This window comes from Boleophthalmus pectinirostris, unplaced genomic scaffold (assembly GCF_026225935.1).
Source record: "Boleophthalmus pectinirostris isolate CB_2022bp ecotype Guang Dong unplaced genomic scaffold, ASM2622593v1 HiC_scaffold_3, whole genome shotgun sequence".
Classification (NCBI taxonomy): Eukaryota; Metazoa; Chordata; class Actinopteri; order Gobiiformes; family Gobiidae; genus Boleophthalmus; species Boleophthalmus pectinirostris.
In genome coordinates, this window is record NW_026571299.1 from 2,129,581 (window position 1) to 2,152,080 (window position 22,500).

Sequence of the window (22,500 nt, forward strand, 5' to 3'; positions counted from 1 at the left end):
AAGCTAAACATAACTGTCAGTCTCCCTCGGACTGGTGCTCCGTGCAAGATCTCACCTTGTTGGGTCTCAATGATCCTAAGAAAGGTGAGGAATCAGCCCAGAACTACACAGGAGGAGCTGGTCAATGACCTGAAAAGAGCTGGGACCACCGTTTCCAAGGTTACTGTTGTAATACACTAAGACGTCATGGTTTGAAATCATGCACGACACGGAAGGTTCCCCTGCTTAAACCAGCACATGTCAAGGCCCGTCTTAAGTTTGCCAATGACCATTTGGATGATCCAGAGGAGTCATGGGAGAAACTTATGTGATCAGATGAGACCAAAATAGAACTTTTTGGTCATAATTCCACTAACCGTGTTTGGAGGAAGAAGAATGATGAGGACCATCCCAAGAACAGCATCCCTACTGTGAAGCACGGGGGCGGTCGCATCAGGCTTTGGGGTGTTTTTCTGCACATGGGACAGGGCCACTGTGCTGGATTAAAGAGAGGACGACCGGGGCCAAGTATTGCGAGATTTTGGGGAACAACCTCCTTCCCTCAGTTAGAGCATTCAAATCAAATCAAATCAAATCAAATTAAATCAAATCAAATTTATTTGTATCACACATTTAAAACAGCCAAAGCTTAACAAAGTGTTGAACAATGAAATAAAACATGCAATTGACAAAGCAAAGACAATAATATATATATATATATATATATATATATATATATATATATATATATATATATATATATATATATATATACATGTATAAAACAGCAAGGTGCCAAGGTGTTTCTTCTTAACTCTAGACAAATGCCAGGAGGAAAAGATGCGTTTTGAGCAAGGATTTAAAGTGCTCCAGTGTTTGTGCAGCTCTAATGTGCAATGGCAAAATGTTCCACAGTCATGGACCGACCACAGAGAAGCTCCTGTCTCCTCTGGTCCTCAGCCTGGTCCTCAGAGCGCAGACCTCTGTGTGGGACATGTGGCTGAAGGAGTTCAAATAAATAGGAAGGTGCCATTCCATTAAGACTCTTAAAAACAACCCAACACATGCTCCAGGTCCAGAACAGTCGATAGTCAAGGTCAGTTAAATCCAATCAATCAATGAACCTGTCCAGGGACGACAGGTGGAAATTAGCACTGATGCTACAACCTGATGTACAATGCATCTCTCCTGTCAAGGTTAATGCAAAAATTGTGCGCTGTCCCCGTCTCAAATAAATAAATAATAAATAAATAATAAAAATAAGAATCATTCAAATTTTAAAATGGATTCTAAAATGTATGGGGAGCCAGTGTAAGGATTTAAGAACAGGAGTGATGTGTCCCTCCGCTTCTTTCCAGTTAAAAGGAGCTGCTGCATTTTGGCCCCTGCAGGCGGCTGAGCTGGGGCCTGGTCAGTGCAGCAGACAGAGAGTTACAGTCGTCAAGCCGCGAGGTCACAAATGCACGAACGGCCTTTTCAAAAGTGCAGGCGTGGGGTGTTTGGTTTAATTTGACTTAAAATCCTTAACTGATAAAAACTTGATTTAAGATCGGAGCTTGTTTGCTTTTCAAATTGAGCATTGAAGATGGGTCGAGGCTGGGTCTTCCAACAGGACAATGACCCGAAGCACACGGCCAGGAGAACCAAGGAGTGGCTCTGTAAGAAGTAGGGATGGGCATGATTAGTCGATTAATCGATAATTGATCATTAAGAATTTCATCGATTACGTAAGTTTTAATCGACAAACTGAATGTAGGTTTCTGTGTGTATCGTGTCTGTACATGTGTCTCTGCATCAGAAGGAGCGAGACACAAACAGTCCACCTGCAACGTACTGAAGTGCAAATGTGGATTTAACCAGGATTTGTAGAAGAAATTCCACACTTTCCGTTGCGTTGGGACAAGTGTGAGTCCATGTGCACAGTGGATAAAGCAGCACATATGTTTCTGTGTCCAGTGGGAAAAAGTTTTTACCAGGTGAGAGTCGCTCAATGTGGATGACGAGGCCCCGCCCCCCTCCCCCCGTACGCTGTCCTGGTTTTGACAAACACAAATCTGGTCACACTGACCTGTATTCACCTGAGTCATGTCTTTTAATCCAACACAAGTTGAACCACATCAGCGACACAAGAGCTGGAGTTTTATCTTCACTTAGTTTATGTAAATTAGTGATGTGGTTTTAAGTTTTGTTTCTGTGAGATTTGAACAAAACTGAATTAAACACATTATAATGTCAAACAGCTGATGTGGCTCTAGAGTCGTTACGGTTTATTACCTCCACCAAGGAGGTTATGTTTTTGCCGGCGTTTGTCTGTTTGTTTGTTTGTTTGTTTGTTGTCTGTTTGTTTGTCTGTTTGTTTGTTTGTCTGTTTGTTTGTTTGTTTGTCTGTTTGTTTGTTTGTTTGTCTGTTTGTTTGTTTGTTTGTTTGTCTGTTTGTTTGTTTGTTTGTTTGTCTGTTAGCAACATAACTCAAAAAGTTATGGACCGATTTTGATGAAATTTTCAGGATTTGTTGGAAATGTGAAAAGGAAGAACTGATTTCATTTTGGGGCTGATCCGGAAGAAATCCTGGATTCTGGATCACTTTGAATTTTTAGTTCACATTGTGGTAAATGAGGCCAAACATTTTGTTTCTCAATATCTGGGTTAATTATTGACCAAACCCCATGAAATTTGACTCAGGGATGGACAATGGGATCCTCTTTCATATTCCAAATTGAAAGATACGAGACAAATATTTATGGAAAACACAATGAATATGAGGGGGACTGTAGTCCTTGGCGGACGTCTGCGCTCTCTGACTGCTTTTCTAGTTTTAATATAAAAACGTTAATGATTAATCGATAATCGATCGTTAATTCTCTCACCCAGCCAGTCTCCAGACCTAAACCCAATAGAAAATCTTTGGAGGAAGCTCAAACTCCGTGTTTCTCAGCGACAGTCCAGAAACCTGATTGATCTAGAGAAGATCTGTGTGGAGGAGAGGCCAAAACCCCCCCTGCAGTGTGTCCAAACCTCGTGAAAAACTACAGGAAACGTTTGACCTCTGCAACTGCAAACAAAGGCTCCTGTACCAAATATTAACACTGATTTTCTCAGGTGTTCAAATACTTATTTTCCTCAGTGAAACGTGACATGCACACATCCAGTTCCACACACTTTTGCGTCGCCGTCTGCAGCAGATTTCCTCCCGAAAACACTCGTCTAAACGCGGAATAAAAAGTGAAGACGCGACGCCACTTCTTGCGTCTTCTGTTCAGACCCTCGTCGTATAAACGTATAAATGCTGCATATTATGAAAACTGAAACTCACCGACCAAAACACACGACGACACAAACATACAAACGATCGGCTCCTTTTACATTCAGTTCAGCAGAAATCCACAACGACAGCGACGAAATGATCCAAACGATTCTGGTGAACGTGTGTGGAGTTTAAAAACACAGTGGAGCGTTTCCGGTATTATCACCACATGATGACATCACAACGTGGAACAGCCTAAGTGTGCGGAGTAAACCAGGTCTAAACCAGATCTAAACGAGGACTAGACCGGGACTAGACCGGGACTAGACCGGGACTGAACCAGGACTGAACCAGGACTGAACCAGGACTAAACCAGGTCTAAACCAGGACTGAACCAGGACTAAACCAGGTCTAAACCAGGTCTAAACCAGGTCTAAACCAGGTCTAAACCAGGATTAGGTCTAAACCAGGACTAAACCAGGACCGGGACTAAACCAGGAAACCGGGACGAGACCGGGACTGAACCAGGTCTAAACCAGGTCTAAACCAGGACTAGACCTGGACTAGACCGGGACTAGACCGGGACGAGACCAGGTCTAAACCAGGACTAAACCAGGATAAAAATGTCAAAATCAAACGTTTTAGGAGAAAAACCTCTCACTGTGTTTACCTGTGTCCCTTTTTTGGTTTTACTGTTTCCCTTTGACCCTTTTGTGTCGTCCTCCCTCTGTCCAAAGGTTTGTCCTCCTCCCTCCTGTCTCCTTCTCTTCTCCTCACCTCTCTCTGTCTCTCTCTCTGTCTCTCTCTGTCTCTCTCTCTGTGTGTCTCTGTGTGTCTCTGTGTCTCTGTGTCTCTCTGTGTCTCTGTGTCTCTCTGTGTCTCTGTGTGTCTCTCTGTGTGTCTCTGTGTGTCTCTGTGTCTCTGTGTCTCTGTGTGTCTCTCTGTGTCTCTCTGTGTCTCTGTGTGTCTCTCTGTGTCTCTCTGTGTCTCTGTGTCTGTGTGTCTCTGTGTCTGTGTGTCTCTGTGTGTCTCTCTGTGTCTCTGTGTCTCTGTGTGTCTCTGTGTCTCTGTGTGTCTCTGTGTTCTCTGTGTGTCTCTGTGTCTCTGTGTCTCTGTGTGTCTCTGTGTGTCTCTGTGTGTCTCTGTGTGTCTCTGCTGTGTCTCTGTGTCTCTCTGTGTCTCTGTGTGTCTCTGTGTGTCTCTGTGTCTCTGTGTGTCTCTGTGTCTCTCTGTGTCTCTGTGTCTCTGTGTCTCTGTGTCTCTCTGTGTCTCTGTGTCTCTCTGTGTCTCTGTGTCTCTATGTGTGTCTCTGTGTGTCTCTGTGTGTCTCTCTGTCTCTCTGTGTCTCTGTGTGTCTCTCTGTGTCTCTGTGTCTCTGTGTGTCTCTCTGTGTCTCTGTGTGTCTCTGTGTGTCTCTCTGTCTCTCTGTGTCTCTGTGTGTCTCTCTGTCTCTCTGTGTCTCTGTGTGTCTCTCTGTCTCTCTGTGTCTCTGTGTGTCTCTCTGTGTCTCTCTGTGTCTCTGTGTGTCTCTCTGTCTCTCTGTGTGTCTCTGTGTGTCTCTCTGTGTCTCTGTGTGTCTCTCTGTGTCTCTGTGTGTCTCTCTGTCTCTCTGTGTCTCTGTGTGTCTCTCTGTGTCTCTGTGTGTCTCTCTGTGTCTCTCTGTGTCTCTCTGTGTGTCTCTGTGTGTCTCTCTGTGTCTCTGTGTCTCTGTGTCTCTGTGTGTCTCTCTGTGTCTCTGTGTCTCTCTGTGTCTCTGTGTCTCTGTGTCTGTGTCTCTGTGTGTCTCTGTGTGTCTCTGTGTCTCTCTGTGTCTCTGTGTCTCTCTGTGTCTCTGTGTCTCTGTGTCTCTGTGTCTCTCTGTGTCTCTGTGTCTCTCTGTGTGTCTCTCTGTGTGTCTCTGTGTCTCTGTGTGTCTCTGTGTGTCTCTCTGTCTCTCTGTGTCTCTGTGTGTCTCTCTGTGTCTCTGTGTCTCTGTGTGTCTCTCTGTGTCTCTCTGTGTGTCTCTGTGTGTCTCTCTGTGTCTCTGTGTCTCTGTGTCTCTGTCTCTCTGTGTCTCTGTGTGTCTCTGTGTGTCTCTGTGTGTCTGTCTCTCTGTCTCTCTGTGTCTCTCTGTCTCTCTGTCTCTCTCTGTGTCTCTGTGTGTCTCTCTCTGTCTCTCTGTGTCTCTGTGTGTCTCTGTGTGTCTCTCTGTGTCTCTGTGTGTCTCTGTGTGTCTCTCTGTCTCTCTGTGTCTCTCTGTGTCTCTGTGTCTCTCTGTGTCTCTGTGTCTCTGTGTGTCTCTGTGTGTCTCTGTGTGTCTCTGTGTCTCTCTGTGTCTCTGTGTGTCTCTGTGTCTCTCTGTGTCTCTGTGTGTCTCTCTGTGTGTCTCTGTGTGTCTCTGTGTGTCTCTGTGTGTCTCTGTGTCTCTCTGTGTGTCTCTGTCTCTCTGTGTCTCTGTGTGTCTCTGTGTCTCTGTGTGTGTCTCTGTGTGTCTCTCTGTGTGTCTCTGTCTCTCTGTGTCTCTGTGTCTCTCTGTGTCTCTCTGTGTCTCTGTGTCTCTGTGTCTCTGTGTCTCTGTGTGTCTCTGTGTCTCTGTGTGTCTCTGTGTCTCTGTGTGTCTCTCTACGTGTCCCTCCGTCCCTTCGTCCCTTCGTCTTCCTCACGCGTCTCAGAATTTCAAAATAAAAACTGGGACGTCCTCGGTTTCCTGGTGTTTTTTATAGCAGCTGAAATGGTTTGATTTTGGATATTGGAGTTTCGACACATTCAAAGACATTTAACTTGTGGTGTTTATCACTGATTCTTTTCAAACAACTTGTGACGTCTTCATAATCACCCAGGATTTATATCACGAGACAGTAATTATAAAAAAAACATTGACCATTGTTGATTTTTCATTCCTTACCAGAGGGAACCAACAATTCTGCACAACCACGTCTGTAACGCTCAAGTTAAACCAGAGTTGGATTCACAAATTATATATATATATATATATATATATATATATATATATATATATATATATATATATATATATATATATATATATATATATATATATATTCTGTCTTGTGAACTTGTTACATGTGTCACAAGTTCAAATGTCTCTGAATGTGTCAAATCTCCAGTATCAAACCCATTCAACCACAGTGTGGTTTGGTGGTTTGTAATAATAAAACTGAATCGACTGTGTAATGAAGAGAAACTGTTCTGTATTCGGCCTGTTGACGAACAGTCCAGTACAGTCACAGTTTCTTTGTGTTTTGGTCATTTTTAAGCAGCTTTTCAGTTTTTTTTAACGTAAACTAATGACAATCTACACATCTTTTTACTGTTTTTAGGCATCAAACTGGTCCAAAATAGAGACACATGGGACATTTTTTGTGTAAAACTACGACTTTTTTTTACACAAGTGTGTAATTAAGTAAAAATTTTTCTGCACTTGGTCCATTCATGACATTTTCTTTGTGTTTTGGTCGTTTTTAAGCATCTTTTCTGGATTTTTCTGCACACCTGGGACATTTCTTGTATAAAACTACAATTTTGTTTTTTGTTTTTTTGGTGCTTGGTAATAATAAAACTGAAACGTTTTTGTAATTAAGTAAAAATTGTTCTGCACTTGGTCCATTCATGACTAACGTCAGTCAGTATGGTCACATTTCCTTCATTTTTAAGCAGCTTTTCTGTTTTTTTATGTAAACTAATCACAATTTATACCTCCTTTTACTGTTTTTAGGCATCAAATCGGTTCCAAAATAGAGACATTTCTTGTGTAAAACTACAACTTTTTTAAAAATGTTTTTGTAATAGAATAAAAATTGTTCTGCACTTGGTCCATTCATGAGTAACAGTTCAGTATAGTCACATTTTCTTTATGTTTTGGTCATTTTTAAGCAGCTTTTCTGGATTCTTCCGCACACCTGGGACATTTCTTGTGTAAAACTACGATTAAAAAAAAAAAAAAAAAAAGAGTGCATAATTAAGTAAAAATTGTTCTGCACTCGGTCCATTCATGACTATCAATGCAGCATAGTCACATTTTTAAGCATCTTTTCTGTTTATTTACGTAAACTAATCACAATTTATGCCTCGTTTTACTGATTTTACGCATCAAATTGGTCCAAAATAGAGACACATGGGACATTTTTTGTATGACACTGGGACAAATCAGTGGTTTTGGATGAATCCGCAGGGACGGGGGGGGGGGGGACACGGGACTCAAACCCGGGACTGTCCCTCGTGGACGTGGACGTGTGGACACCCTGAACTTCATCGTTCCTCGTGTCCTCCGTGTCTCCTTCATGTCCCACCCATCCGGGCCGCCCCCACCTCACCTCCCACCTCCCCCCGCGTCTCGTGTCCCCCCCCACCCCCCCGCGTGGGCCTACCTCGCGTCCTACCTCGTGTCCTCGTGTCCTTGTCTCCTAGAGGACGCAGCTGTGTTCCCGGACAGGTCCCGGTTCCGTTGGTTCATATCCCGTTTGGCTCTCGCTGTTTACGCACCGCGGCTCTTTACGCACGCGCATCACGAGCACGCGGACATGTCTCGGGGACCCGGGGGTGGGGGACCAGACCTGGACCCGTTCGGACGTGTCCTGTCCTGGCGCAGGTCGGTTTGGGGCTCGGGTCTGGCGCGGGTCTGGCTCCGGGTTTGGACGCGGTTTGTTTGTGTGGGCCCCGGGATGAGTCAGCGGCGGCAGGAGATGCAGGGCGCATGCGCAATGAGAGCTGCGCGCGCGTCACCGGGACGGGGGGGGGGGGGGGACACATGAGACAAGTGGGGTCTCTTGATGGGTCTTTTATGGGATCCGAATCTTTTGGAGAGCTGCTCAAAAATGGCTCTTTTCATTTTAATTTTTATGTCAGAACTCGTTTTTTTTTTTTTTTTTTTTCTACAAACTAATCACAAAGAAATAAAGCTCAAACAACTATCCAAAACCACTGATTTGTCCCTGTTTTGTACAAAAAATGTCCCAATTTTCAACCAATCTGTTGCTTATCACCAGTAAAAAGAGGTATAAACTGGAATTTATTTACGTAAAATACAGAAAAGCTGCTTAAAAACGACAAAAACACAAAGAAAATGTGACTATACTGAGTCACATTAGTGCCCAGTTCATAACAATTTTCCTGAATTATGCACATTTTATGGTAAAAAGTGGTCATTTTATTTTTACCAACCACCAAAAAACGAGGATGTCTCAGTTTTATTTTGAAAATCTGGTCACTCTAAATTCAGACTAAAAGTGAAAATGTGTTTAAAATGATCCAGAATCTAAATAAAACTTCATCCATCCAGTTTCTTCCTCTTATACGGGGTCGAGTCTTGGGGGCATCAGTCTAAACAGGGACTCCCAGACTTCCTTCACCCCAGACACTTCGTCCAGCTCCTCCAGTGGGATCCTGAGGTGTTCCCAGTCCAGAGACATCGTCCCTCCAGTGTGTCCTGGGTCTTTCCCTGGGGTCTCCTCCAGGTGGGACATGAACACCTCCTGAGGGAGACGCCCAGGAGACATCAGAACAGACGTCCTCCCCTCAGACGCTCCTCTCCACGTGGAGGAGCAGCGGCTCTACTCCGAGCTCCATCCGTCGGGAGTGCCCCAACACCCTGCGGAGGAAACTCATTTGTGTCGCTTGTATCGTCGATCTCGCCCTTTCGGTCATGACCAGAGGTGAGGGGAGGAACGGAGACTGACGATAAATCAAGACTCAGCTCCTCTTCACCACAACGGTCCGATACAGAGACCACATCACTGCAGACGCTGCACCTGTCCACCTGTCAGTCTCACGCTCCATCCTCCCCTCACTCCAGAACAAGACCCTGACAGACTTGAACTCCTCCACTTGAGGCAGAGACTCTCCACCCGCCCGGAGACGACAAGACGCCTTTTTCCGGTCAAGAACCACGACCTCGGACTGAGAGGAGCTGATCTTCATCCCAGACGCTTCACACTCGGGTCAAACCGCCCCAGAGCTGCAGGTCCTGGTCTGATGAAGCCAACAGGACGACATCATCTGAGAACAGCAGAGATGATCCTGTGGTCCCCAAACCGGACCCTCTGACCCCTGACTGTCCGTAAATACAGTGAGTCGGATAAACTGGCAAAGTCCAACATGCACCAGGAACAGGTCTGACTTACTGCAGAGACACAGCTCCTGCTCCGGTCGTACAGGGACCGGACCCCAGACTCCCAGAGCGCCCCCCACAGGACACCACGAGGGACACGTTCAAACGCCTTCTCCAGATCCACAAAACATTACAGTAATAAAAATGAAAACACTAACAGCTAATAATGATTCTAAATATGTTTTTTGTGCACAAAGCGTCACTCGTGTTTCCTGCGTCTGTGATGATTCTTGTTTTGGTTCAGAGTGTTTTACTGTAAAAATGCAAAAAAAAAAAAAAAAATAGAAAGAATAAGGTTTGGTTCTTTTAAAAATTTGATCTGATTCCAACCGTTCGCGTTGAGGAACCGTTCAGAGGAGCCGACTCGTTCACAGACGTCACCTGAGGAGGCTGGAGGAGACACACGACACCTGGAGTCATGTTAAAGGAGACGCACCGGAAGTGTCGCGATGTAGAGTTACAGAACGTCCGGTTAATGTTCTTCTGTGTCAAAATGTGTGTGTAAATGTCTCCTGGTTTAGTCCTGGTTTAGACCTGGTTTAGACCTGGTTTTGACCTGGTTAAGTCCTGTTGATGACGTCTCCAAATGTTTAAATGTGTGTGTAAATGTGTATCGTATTCTCCAGCAGTGCAATGTCCAAATAAGTAAGTGAATAAATAAAATAAAATAAAACTAAACTAAATAAAATAAAATAAAATAAAAACAAATAAAATTTTATTAAAACAAATAAAAACAAATAAAATAAAAACAAATAACATAAAATTAAAAACAAAAAATGTTTTTATAAAAACAAATAAAATTTAATAAAATAAAATAAAATAAAGTAAGTATGTAACTTTCAGGAGGTGGAAAGTCAACCGTATGATTTCATTGAAACAGAAAGTAAAAACCACATTTCAGGACATTCTACGAGTCAAGTTTGTGGAGATGCAAGCCAGCTCAGAGTAAGGACATGTGTTTTGTATGTTTTTCAGTGCAATAAACACACCCATAATTAAAAATAGGTACGTAAGTAATGCACTTTAAACATTATACACTGTCATACTTTAATTTACATTTTTGTTTTAAATAATTAAATAAAAAGTGGCCAAATTTACCTGACTTCATATGATTTAATTATTATGATTAAAAAAAAGAAATAAATTCAAATGAAATAAATTAATACAAATGAAATACATTCATAAAAATAAAATAAAAATATAAAAATTAGAAAAAATAAAAATAAAATGCATTAATAAAAATAAAATAAAAAATGTAAAAAATAATAAAAATAAAATACATGAATAAAAAAATTATAATAAAAGTAAAATGCATTAATAAAAAGGAAAACAAATATATAAAAATAATAAAAATAAAATACAATAAATAAAATAAATAAAAAAATAAATATATAAATAAAATACATTTGTAAAATTTAAAAAGAAGTATATAAAAATGATACAAATAAAATACATGAATAAAAATGAAATAAAAATATATAAAAATAATACAAATAAAAATAATAATGTTAATGTCTCTTAGGCTTGTGCTGTGTTAGTGTGAATGAAAAACAAATGTAGTTTATTTTCGTTGGTTCATTCGTGTGTTGGGTTTCACATGAACCACTGGAGCCATCGATTCTGTCTCACATTCAGCCTTTTACTGTTCCCGATTCTCAGCACTGCAGCCGCCGTGTGCTCCTGTGACAAACAAGAACAAATACATAACCTTCACCTCGTCTTCCTCCTCCTCCTCCTCCTCTTCATCACAGATGGAGCGGGGCACAGTCCAGGGACACACAGGAGACTTTTACAGGGTTCGTTTGCGTTCACAAGAGAATCACAATATTCTAGAAACACAAAACAGAAATCCAAATCTTCTGTTGTTTAAATCTGAACTTAAGTCGTTTTATTTTGTGTTTCTGTGTTGCTCCAACAAAAACAAATGACTATGTACTATAGACCTGTTTTATTCTTGGTTTAGTCCTGGTTTAGTCCTGGTTTAGACCTGGTTTATACCTGGTTTAGTCTTAGTTTAGTCCTGATTTTAGTCCTGGTTTAGTCTTAGTTTTAGTCCTGTTTTAGTCCTATGATAGTTCTATTTTAGTCCTGTTTTAGTTCTGGTTTTAGTCCTGGTTAAATCCTGATTTAAACCTGGTTTTAGTCCTGGTTTAGACCTGTTTCAGTCCTGGTTTAGTCTTGTTTTAGTCCTGTTTTAGTCCTGGTTTAGTCCTAATTTTTAGGCCTGCTTTAGTCTTGGTTTAGTCCTGTTTTAGTCCAGATTTTAGTCCTGGTTTAGGTCTTGTTTAGTCCTGTCTTAGTCCTGGTTTAGTCCTGGTTTTAGTCCTGGTTTAGAGCTGGTTTAGACCTGGTTTTAGTCTTGGATTAGGCCTGTTTTAGTCCTGGTTTAGACCTGGTTTTAGTCTTGGATTAGACCTGTTTTAGTCCTGGTTTAGACCTGGTTTTAGTCTTGGATTAGACCTGTTTTAGTCTTGGTTTAGACCTGGTTTACACCTGATGTTGTAATCTTCTCTGTCAGAATATTTTTTCCTCAATATTTGTGTTTTTATTCATATCAATGACATAAAACATAATAAAACATTATACAAATAAATTCTTTGTATTTTAAGTCTTTGTCTCAGGACTGTTGTGCTGCTGTGTTGTCGTCCGCCTCCAGAGGGCGCCACACACTGACGCCGCACTGACGCTCTTACGCGATGACGTAACTAGGCGGATGTAAACAAAAAACAAAACCCGCGAAGCTCATTCAGCAGAGTTTATACCCACGACCCGGCACCCAGCACCCAAAAACCAGCACCCAGCACCCATAAACCAGCACCCAGCACCCATAAAACCAGCACCCTGCCCGGTTCTGGCTCTGGCTCCATCCCGGTCCTGGTTCTGGTCCTGACTCGGGTCTGAAATGGTCCAGGAGTTCCACGTGCTGCGCTGTTTCTCCTGCGAAGTGTTCCAGGTCCAACAGGTCAGAGGAGATTCTCTTCTGTTCTGTTCTGTTCTTTTCTCTTTTGTTTAGACTGATCAGATTCTCTAAATTCTAAACTGGGACACACTCGGGTTTGGTTGTTTTGTATAAATAAAATAGTAAAAAGCGCGTGAAACATTGTGCATTCTCGCGTCATGATCTGAGAGATTCTGTTTCTGTTGCTGCATTTTTGATTTTTTAAACACGGATTTCTGTTTTGTTTTTGTTTTTTTGGCTAAACAAATTATAATTTATGCTCCTATGTACTGTTGGCGGGGATCAGATCAGTCAAACACTGTGATAGTCCTATTCAGTTTAGACTAGGCCTGTTTTAGTCCTGGTTTAGTCCCAATTTAGTCCTGGTTTAGTCCTGGATCAGTTCCGGTTTAAACCTGGTTTAGACCTGATGTCCTGGTTTCGTCTCAGTTTAGTGCTGGTTTAGGCTTAGTTTAGTCCTGTTTTAGTTCCGGTTTAGACCTGATATAGTCCTGATTTAGTCCTGGTTTAGACCTGATGTAGTCTTGGTTTAGTCTTAGTTTAGTCCTCTGTTAGTCCTGGATTAGTCCTGGTTCCTGGTTTAGTCCTGGTTCAGTTCTGGTTCAGTTCTGGTTTAGTCCTGGTTCAGTCCTGGTTTAGTCCTGGTTCCTTTTAGACCTGGTTTAGACCTGGTTTAGACCTGGTTTGGTTTAGTCCTGGTTCAGTCCTGGTTTAGACCTGGTTTAGACCTGGTTCAGTCCTGGTTCAGTTCTGGTTTAGTTTAGTCCTGGTTCAGTCCTGGTTTAGTCCTGGTTCAGTTCTGGTTTAGACCTGGTTCAGTCCTGGTTCAGTTCTGGTTTAGTCCTGGTTCAGTCCTGGTTTAGACCTGGTTCAGTCCTGGTTCAGTCCTGGTTCAGTCCTGGTTTAGTCCTGGTTCATTCCGTTATCAGTTTTTTCCATTATTCATTTAAAAACAAAATAATGAGACAAATAATGAAGAAAATTGTTGTTTTTTCGTTTTCTTATTTTTGGTTTTATTTTGAAAAACAAATGAACGAACGACACACGTATTGAGAGTATAAAGTTGAGTTGATTTTGTTGTTGATTTTGTTGTTTTTTTTTTTCTATGTTTATTTGACTTTATTACAGGTGAAGAAAGTGAACAAATGGAGCTGTAAAGTTTGCGGGCAGAAACAGTCTGTGCTGAAGGTGCGTGCTCACGTTTGATTAAAAAACATTTGATTTGTGACGAGTCCGAGGTAAAACCCGAAAGTGTTTTACAGGAGTTTGGCCGAGGCTCCGGCGCCGACTGCAGGCGTCATGTCCAGAAACTCAACGCCGCCCGAGGAGCCAAGCTGGAGGACGAGGCAGAGCGCCGAGCCCAGACGGACGCCCAGGCTCTGTGGTAAATGTTCACGGCTCAGTCTCGTTTCTCTTTCCTCGCTTCCTTCACCTCGATTCCAGTCAAATGTGTAATGTAATAAGTGTTGTAATAAGTGGTGTCCCAAAAGCTCAGAGGAGGCAAGGGAGGATTCAGGAGGATCCAGGAGTCTTCAGGAGGCTTCAGGAGGGTCCAGGAGGGTCCAGGAGGGTCCAGGAGGTCCAGGAGGGTCCAGGGTCAGGAGTTTTCAGGAGGGTCCAGAGGGTCCAGAGGGTCCAGGAGGGTTCAGGAGGGTCAGGGGGGTCAGGAGGGTTCAGGAGGATTCAGGTGTCCGGGAGGAGGGTTCAGGAGGTCAGGAGGTCCAGGAGGAATCAGGAGTGTCTGGGAGGGTTTAAGAGGGTTCAGGGGGGTCCAGGAGTGTCCAGGAGGGTTTAGAAGGGTCCAGGACAGTTTAAGAGGGTTCAGGGGGGTCCGGGAGGGTCTTGGACGCTTTAGGGCAGTCCAGGAGGGTCCAAGAGGTCCAGGAGTCCAGGAGGAGGAGGGTCAGGAGGGTCCAGGAGGGTCCAGGAGGGTCCAGGAGGGTCAGGAGGTTCAGGGGAGGTTCAGAGGGTTCAGGAGGAAGTCAGGGTCAGGGGTCTGGGAGGGTCCAGGAGGGTCCAGGAGGATTCAGTAGTGTCCGGAAGGGTTCAGGAGGGTCCAGAGGGTCCAGGGGATCCAGGGGAGTCCAGGAGTCCAGGAGGTCCAGGAGGGTCTAGGAGGGTTCAGGTTCAGGGGAGCCCAGGAGGTTCCAGGAGGGTCCAAGAGGATTTAGAAGGGTCCAGGACAGTTTAAGAGGGTTCAGGGAGGGTCTTGGAGGCTTTAGGGGCAGTCCAGGAGGGTCCAGGAGGATTCAGAGGGTTTAGGAGGGTTTCAAGAGGGTTCCAGGAGGGTCCAGGGAGGTTCAGGAGTTTCAGGAGTTCTTCAGGAGGGTCTAGGAGGCTTTAGGAGGGTCCAGGAGGGTCAGGAAGGTCCAGGAGGATCTACGAGCATTCAGGAGGGTCCAGAAGCTTTCTGGAGGATTCAGGAGGCAGATATCGGATAAAATAATCAAACTATTTCAGTATAAGTACAGAGAACGCAGCAAAGAATGTTACAGTACATAATGTTGACATGTTACATAATCTTAAATTAAAGATTAAAACTCATAAAAACACATGTTTCTGTCCTGAACATATCCTCACCTGTCCCACTTCTGTCTTGTCCAATGTTTTTTTTTGTTTTTTTTTAAGGAATGATGAGACGGAGCTTGACGAAGACGAGCAGCTTTCGCACAAACCGGTAACATTTGTCTCTGAGTTCACGTGATGTACTTTAATCACTCTGGGGCTGTTCTACATTTGTCTCTAATGTTGGAATGTTTAGAAGTTACCATGGAGACACAAAACACACATGAGCAAAAACTGTAAAAAAAAAAAAACTGTCTGCAAACTCAAGAAAAAATAGAAAAGTGATTTAAAGAGCAGAGTTTCAGGAGCTTCCGAGGGTTCATGGTCGTGTTTAGGAGTTAGATTTTACACAAAAAGGTGAAAAGGACTCACTGCTCTCAAATGTAGTGAAGGAAAAGTAAAAAAGACTAGTGTGCCCGGATTTTCAAAATAAAAAACTGGGACATCCTCGGTTTGTGGTGTTTGGTGATAATAAAATTGTGAAACTAAAATTATTCCGCACTGGGCACTAATATGAGTCAGTACAGTCACATTTTCTTTGTGTTTTGGTCGTTTTTAAGCAGATTTTCTGTACTTTACCAAAACAAATGACAGTTTATGTCTCTGTTTACTGTTGTTAAGCATCAGATTGGTCAAATATAGTGACACCTGTTTCATTTTTGTATAAAACTGAGACAAATCAGTGGTTTTGTATAAATCTGCAGGGACAGGAGACACAGGACTCAAATTTGGGACGTCTGTTCACTCTAAAAAGTATTAACTTTAAAAATGTACTTCAGTAAAGTACAGATATCTACAATGTGTACTTAACTACAGTACTTTACTACTTTTACTTTGTTACATTTCACTGACACTGACTCTTTACACACAGCTCGTCTGTTTTTACAAAACATATTCTGAGTTTTACACAGGGGCAGATTTACTCCAAAAAAAACTGAATCATATTTGAGAAAGTGAATTTTAGTGTTTTTCAGTGAGAGACACCAGCCTGTTTCTGACTCCAGATGTGTGTGTCTTGTGTTTGTGTGTGTGTCTTGTGTGTTTGTGTGTCTTGTGTGTGTGTGTGTCTTGTGTTTGTTTGTGTGTCTTTGTGTGTGTCTTGTGTGTGTCTTGTGTGTTGTGTGTGTGTCTTGTGTGTGTGTGTGTGTGTGTCTTGTGTGTGTGTGTGTGTCTTGTGTGTGTCTTGTGTTTTGTGTGTGCTTGTGTGTTTGTGTGTGTGTGTCTTGTGTGTGTGTGTGTCTGTCTTGTGTGTGTGTCTTGTCTGTGTGTTGTCTTGTGTATGTGTGTCTTATGTGTGTATGTCTTGTATGTGTGTGTATCTTGTGTGTGTGTGTGTGCTTGTGTGTGTGTGTGTGTCTGTGTGTTTGTGTGTGTGTGTGTGTGTGTTGTGTGTCTTGTGTGTGTGTGTGTGTGTCTTGTGTGTGTGTGTGTGTGTCTTGTGTTGTGTGTGTGTGTGTGTCTTGTGTTGTGTTTTATTGTGTGTGTGTGTGTTGTGTGTGTTTTGTGTTGTTGTTGTGTGTGTGTTGTGTTGTGTGTTGTGTGTTGTGTGTGTGTGTGTTGTGTGTGTTGTGTTGTTTGTGTTGTGTGTTGTGTGTTGTTTGTGTGTGTTGTTGTGTGTGTTGTGTGTGTTTGTGTGTGTGTGTGTTGTGTGTGTGTGTCTTGTGTGTGTGTCTGTGTGTGTTTGTGTGTTTGTGTGTTGTGTGTGTGTGTGTGTCTTGTGTGTGTGTGTGTGTGTGTTGTGTGTGTGTTTGTTTGTGTGTGTTTGTGTGTGTGTGTGTGTGTGTGTGTGTGTGTGTGTGTGTGTTTGTGTGTGTGTGTGTGTGTCTTGTGTGTGTGTGTGTGTGTTTGTGTGTGTGCAGGTGAGCCGCTGGGACAAGTACCTGTCTGCTCCACAGGAGGAGGCGGGGCTTACACAGGAGGGGGCGGAGCCAGATGAAGAGTGGGCGGAGTCAGAGGAGGGGGCTGTGGTGTTAGACAGAGACGTGCTTCACTCTAGCGCTCAGAGGTGAGACGTGACTCTTCACTCTCCTGTCGCAGGGACCTTCTGTGTGTGTCTCTGTGGAGGAGGGAATGCACCTGCTTGTTTCCATGGAGACGTTATCGCTTTTTCCTGAAATATTCCACAGTATGGAATTAAACCTCCATTAGAACTGTGCAAAAATATTGAAATATTGATATATCATATTGTTTAATTTGATGATACAGTATCGATATCGTGGGCTGCTGTATCGATATTGCACCAAAAGTATTATTTTGGTATATTTTTGGTCCTGGAGAGGGCAGGAGCATTCAGGAGGCTTCATGAAGATCCAAGACGGTTTAGGAGGCTTCAGGAGGGTCCAGGAGGGTCCAGGATGGGTCCAGGATTCAGGATCCAGGAGGCTTCAGGAGGGTCCAGGAGGGTCTAGGAGGATCCAGGAGGGTCTAGGAGCATCCAGGAGCATTCAGGAGGGTCCAGGAGGGTAGGAGGGTCCAGGAGGGTCAGGAGGGTTCAGGAGGGTCTACGAGGGTCTAGGAGGGTCCAGGAGGGTCTACTAAATTATTTTGTTACAGCTACAGTTTTGTTGTCACTTTTTTGAGGATTAAAATGTTTGTGTTTCATTTGAACTTTGCACAAGACGTGGTTTAACAAAGACTTTTAGTATCACAGCCAGGATATTTTTTTCAAATCGATTTGAAATGTATCATATTGAATCAAAAGCTGACCGTATCGAGATAAGTATCGTATCAGCAACTTCTTAATGATACCCAACCCTAATCTCCACCGAAACGAGCAAGTGACTCCACCAGGCCACGTTCCAGCTCAGATCTGTGGAGACGTCCAGCGGTGGATCTGCACTGTTACGGTCGCATTTAAATCCAAGTCCCATTTTCTGTTTCAGGACGAAGAGGAGAGCGCCACCCAGAGGTCAGCAGAGGAAGAGGAGGAGACCAGGTGAGCAGGTGGGTCTGTGGTCACCTGCTCCAAGTACTGCAGTCAGAGTAAAAGTAAAAGTACTGCTCACTGCACGGAGGAAAACTTGGCCAAAATGTAAGATATAAACACTTAAATCTACCAGAAGATCATTTTACTTGACAAGTTCCCTTAAACTAAATGGCCTCTAGACTAGAAATAAACTGGAAATAAGTTTATAGATGTTAAGTTTGAGATAAACAGACTCGAGTATCAAGCAAATCTGTATCACTGAATCTAAAAACGAGTGAAGTGTTGTAGTAAAAGGATTGTAGCTTCTTTTAAAAATGTATTGACTAAATTTAAGATTTTCAGACCAGTTGAGTCATGGAAGAAATATCTGACAGTTTTTAAGATTATACAACCAACTCAGAACCAGTAAGTAGAAAATAAATCTGAAAACAGCGTGAATAACCTGATTCAAGTTTTAAAATCTTGGTCAGATCAGAGACATTTGCAGTGAGGATAGTCGTAGTTTTACTAAATGGGCTCAAAGGGTCTAAAAACCCTGTAGAAAACACTCAGGCGGTGATAGACGACGTGCTCCACTGTGTTTTTAAACTCCACACACCTTCACTAGAATCATGTGGGTCATTTAAACCCTGGAACTGCATCACTTTAAATCACAGGTGTCAAACATGCGGCCCGGGGGCCAGATCCGGCCCTCCAAGACCTTTAATCTGGCCCCCGGCTGATTTTCTACTAAAATATTTAAATTCTATTTTTTATTAAAATCTTGTTAATTTTCTGTGGTGTTTATCACAGCAGCGTCTCCAGCGTCTCTGTACGTGGCCCCTCCCACCAGAGCAGCACAAATGAAGACTTGTCTCTTTCCAAACGCTCTTAAAGGACGATCGTTTTGACTGTTGACCGTGACACCCTCATCAGAAAAATGTCCAACATGAGAAAAGTGGAGCCGAGTGCAGGATTTTACAACAAAAAACTTATTCCTATTTACAAGTTACAAGTTCATGTTCAAACTTTGTGTTGAAATTGTATTTTTCTTAAAGTTTCAGGTTGTTCATAATATTATAATATTTTGTAAATGAAAGAGTTCATCAGTTAAAAAAGATTTCTGTAATAGATTTGTGTTTCTCTGCACAAATATTAGAACTTATTGTTATTTTTGGGGTTTATATGACATGAGTTTTCTGATCCGGCCCCTTTGGATCAAAGTCGGTTGGACATGACGCCCGGAACAAAATGAGTTTGACACTTCTGGACTAAATCTACAGTTATTGTTTTAAGCCTCAGTGTCACTTCTTCAAAAAAAAAAAAAAAAAAAAGACATATAAACCCCAAATATAACAATAAGTTCAAACACAAATAATAAGGAATAAGTCCAATTTTTCTTTGGCGTCCACTTTTCTCATGTTGGACATTTTTCTGATGAGGGTGTCACGGTCAACAGTCAAAACGATCGTCCTTTAAGAGCGTTTGGAAAGAGACAAGTCTTCATTTGTGCTGCTCTGGTGGGAGGGGCCACGTACAGGGACGGGCATTCGATGATCATTTTAATATAAAAACGTTAATGATTAATCGATAATCGATCGTTAATTCTTCCGACGATCGATTAAGAAAATTTCATCATTATTATTACTATCTGCACTAATCTGCATAAATAAATTCAACTTTACGACATATAAACATAACGACTCTAGATCCACATCAGCTGTTTGACATTATAATGTGTTTAATTCAGTTTTGTTCAAATCTCACAGAAACAAAACTTAAAACCACATCACTAATTTACATAAACTAAGTGAAGATAAAACTCCAGCTCTTGTGTCGCTGATGTGGTTCAACTTGTGTTGGATTAAAAGACATGACTCAGGTGAATACAGGTCAGTGTGACCAGATTTGTGTTTGTCAAAACCAGGACAGCGTACGGGGGGAGGGGGGCGGGGCCTCGTCATCCACATTGAGCGACTCTCACCTGGAAAAACTTTTTCCCACTGGACACAGAAACATATGTGCTGCTTTATACACTGTGCACATGGACTCACACTTGTCCCAACGCAACGGAAAGTGTGGAATTTCTTCTACAAGTCATCGTTAAATCCACATTTGTGCTTCGGTTCATTACAGACTGACCCACTGTTTGTGTCTCGCTCCTTCTGATGCAGAGACACATGTACACACCTGTTTGGTCACGACACACACAGAAACATACATTCGGTTTGTCGATTAAAATTAACATAATCGATGAAATTTCTTAATGATCAATTATCGATTAATTGATTAATCATGCCCATCCCTACCAAGTACAGAGACGCTGGAGACGCTGCTGTGATAAACACCACAGAAAATTAACAAGATTTTAATAGAAAATATAATTTAAATATTTTAGTAGAAAATCTGCCGAGGGCCAGATTAAAGGTCTTGGAGGGCCGGATCCAGCCCCCGGGCCGGATGTTTGACACCCGTGATGTAGATGGTCTGTGGCTCAGCTCAACAAAAGTTAAAACACAAAAATATTTTAAGATTTTGAATGTCGGAGATGTAGAACACAAAGTTACTCAAACAAAACACAACTCCAGGTTTTTGAGGAGATCACAACATTATAATTTGAGTTCATTTTTATGTAATTTGGGGTTTTTATTTGTTCTGTCTCTGTAGGATGAGTTTGGACCAGGCTACAACGCAAGTCCTCCCGGAGCTGTCCCCAGAACTGTCCCCAGAACTGTCCCTAAAACTGTCCCCAAAACTGTCCCCAAAACTGTCCCCATCTCCCCGTCCACTGCGCCCGCCCTCAGACCCATGTCCAAGTGGAGCACCTTCCTGGACTCTCCCTCGACCTCGGGCTCCAGGATCTCTGCGTCCTCCATGTTCCAGAGCGGAGGACGACGTGGACCTGGACTGGACCTGGATCTGGACTGGGTCTGAGCCCGAGCCCGAGCTGGACCGAAGACTTGAGCTGAGTGCAAAACGGAGATTTTACTAATAATTCTGCTGTGTGCCCTATAGATTTTCTTCAGCCTCTAGTGACACAAATACTTTCTATATTTATAACTTTCTTTCAGGTTGTTTGAGAGTCATTTATTGCCTTTTCTTAATGAGACAAGTTTTGATTTGACAAATAAAAAGGAATGATTTTACCTTTATTTAGTTAAATCAATGTTTATAGTGTCAGAAAAATGTCCTTGTTGTGCGTAAACTCACTTTAAGTAATTTAATGGATTACGTTACAAACTACATTTTGGTGTGTGTAATCTGTAGGGGATTACATTTTAAAAGTCACCTTCCCAACACTGGACGCCGTACAGAATCAGAAGTCGACAAATAAATGTTAAACATTCATCTCCGCCCCTCGGGTAAACAAGAAAACACTGCTGCAGACGTTTTAGCGGCTTCTCATTTTGGTGTTTTATTAAACAAAACTAAACAAAACAAATACAAAAACATTTCTCCGACAATCAGGAATGGAATGAAACCCACTTTTACGTGACTAGAGCGATTATAAATATGGCACGCCGATTTAACACAAACCAAATCTTTTCAGTGAAGTTGCCATTTACAAAAAAAAGAAGGAAAAAAGCTTTATCTTTGTTAAAGGAGATCACAGAGTCAGACCGAAGTGGTGCAATAAACCATTTACATTTTTTAAGTTTAAATTAATAAATACTTTTTAAGATGAGAGAGAAAAAAAAACAAAAAATTAAGCGTCGTCATTTATTTTCACATGAGTTTTCATAAATACATGCACATTCAGAACCGTTCGAGTTTTAAGGCTTCTGATGCGTTTTTTTTTTTTTTTTTTCTCAGCGCGGCGCCCCCTGCGGGAGAGATCGAGAACGACAGAACGGCGGGTGCGCGGGTTTCGTCGTGTTTTCGTTGGCGGTTATAGGTGGATGGGGTGGTAGTGTCCTTTGGGGAGCTTCTTCCTGCAGATGGGGCAGCTGTGGCTCTGGGTCAGAGAGTCTCGTAAACAAATACTGCAGAAGACGTGTCCGCACCGAGTCGAGACCAGGAGACGCCCGCTGTCCACGATCTGGGACACGCGGAAACACGACAGGATCAGAAACACAAGACTCTGGAGGTTGTAGTTTTGAAGTTATTTAAAAAAAAAAAAGTAAGTCTTCAGTCATGTTCAAAATTGTCAAGTAAAGTGGCTCCTGGATTTGTAGATTTGTAATGAACAATTTGAATGTAATATTTGTCATAATACTTACAAACAGCAAAAAAAAACAGTTACCCCAAGTGGACAGAGACAGAGACAGAGACAGGGAAAACTAACCTCAAAATAAGAGTCCATGCAGACGGGGCAGCTGATGTGGACTCCAGCCGACCTGCAGAGCACACGAGTTAGGACTGGGTTTAGAGAGATCTGAGCCGGTTCTTAAGAGGGTCTAAACTGGGTCTAAACTGGATCTAAACTGGATCTAAACTGGATCTAAACTGGATCTAAACTGGATCTAAACTGGATCTAAACTGGGTCTAAACAGAGTCTAACTGGGTCTGAACAGAGTCTAACTGGGTCTGAACAGAGTCTAACTGGGTCTGAACAGAGTCTAACTGGGTCTAACTGACAGAGCAGACTCTAACTGGGTCTAACAGAGTCAACTGACTAACTCTAACTGAGAGAGTCTAACAGAGTCTAACTGGGTCTAAACATCTAACAAACAGAGTCTAACTGGGTCTAAACAGAGTCTAACTGGGTCTAAACAGAGTCTAACTGGGTCTAAACTCTAAAA

At 42.5% G+C, this 22,500-nt stretch overlaps 3 protein-coding genes across 5 annotated transcripts in view; 1 reads left to right on the plus strand and 2 right to left on the minus strand.

The window, feature by feature from the left end:
• Positions 1-7,878, minus strand: part of rnf130 (ring finger protein 130) — a 31,813-nt gene extending 23,935 nt beyond the window's left edge. Inside the window, exon 1 of the mRNA XM_055160159.1 lies at positions 7,603-7,878. The gene's annotated coding sequence lies outside the window, so the exon portion shown is untranslated. The remainder of the gene's footprint in view (positions 1-7,602) is intronic.
• A 4,203-nt stretch (positions 7,879-12,081) lies between these two features.
• mrnip (MRN complex interacting protein) lies at positions 12,082-20,910 on the plus strand. Of its 2 annotated transcripts, none has more exons than XM_055160154.1 (7): positions 12,082-12,291; positions 13,417-13,476; positions 13,551-13,672; positions 14,917-14,965; positions 16,713-16,858; positions 17,736-17,796; positions 20,426-20,910. In XM_055160154.1, exons 1-7 carry the CDS (start codon positions 12,232-12,234, stop codon positions 20,690-20,692), a joined length of 765 nt encoding a protein of 254 aa, XP_055016129.1. In that variant the 5' UTR covers positions 12,082-12,231; the 3' UTR covers positions 20,693-20,910. The 2 variants fall into 2 exon arrangements, with proteins under 2 accessions (XP_055016129.1, XP_055016130.1); XM_055160155.1 differs by having other exon boundaries at positions 17,736-17,788; positions 20,426-20,562.
• A 237-nt stretch (positions 20,911-21,147) lies between these two features.
• rnf4 (ring finger protein 4) overlaps positions 21,148-22,500 on the minus strand; it is an 8,771-nt gene continuing 7,418 nt past the window's right edge. For both annotated transcript variants that reach the window (XM_020924976.2, XM_020924968.2), the window contains exons 7-8: positions 22,044-22,095; positions 21,148-21,797 (exon numbers count right to left, since the gene is read on the minus strand). In XM_020924976.2, the coding sequence (XP_020780635.1) occupies positions 21,648-21,797; positions 22,044-22,095 (202 nt within the window). In that variant the 3' untranslated portion in view covers positions 21,148-21,647. The remainder of the gene's footprint in view (positions 21,798-22,043; positions 22,096-22,500) is intronic.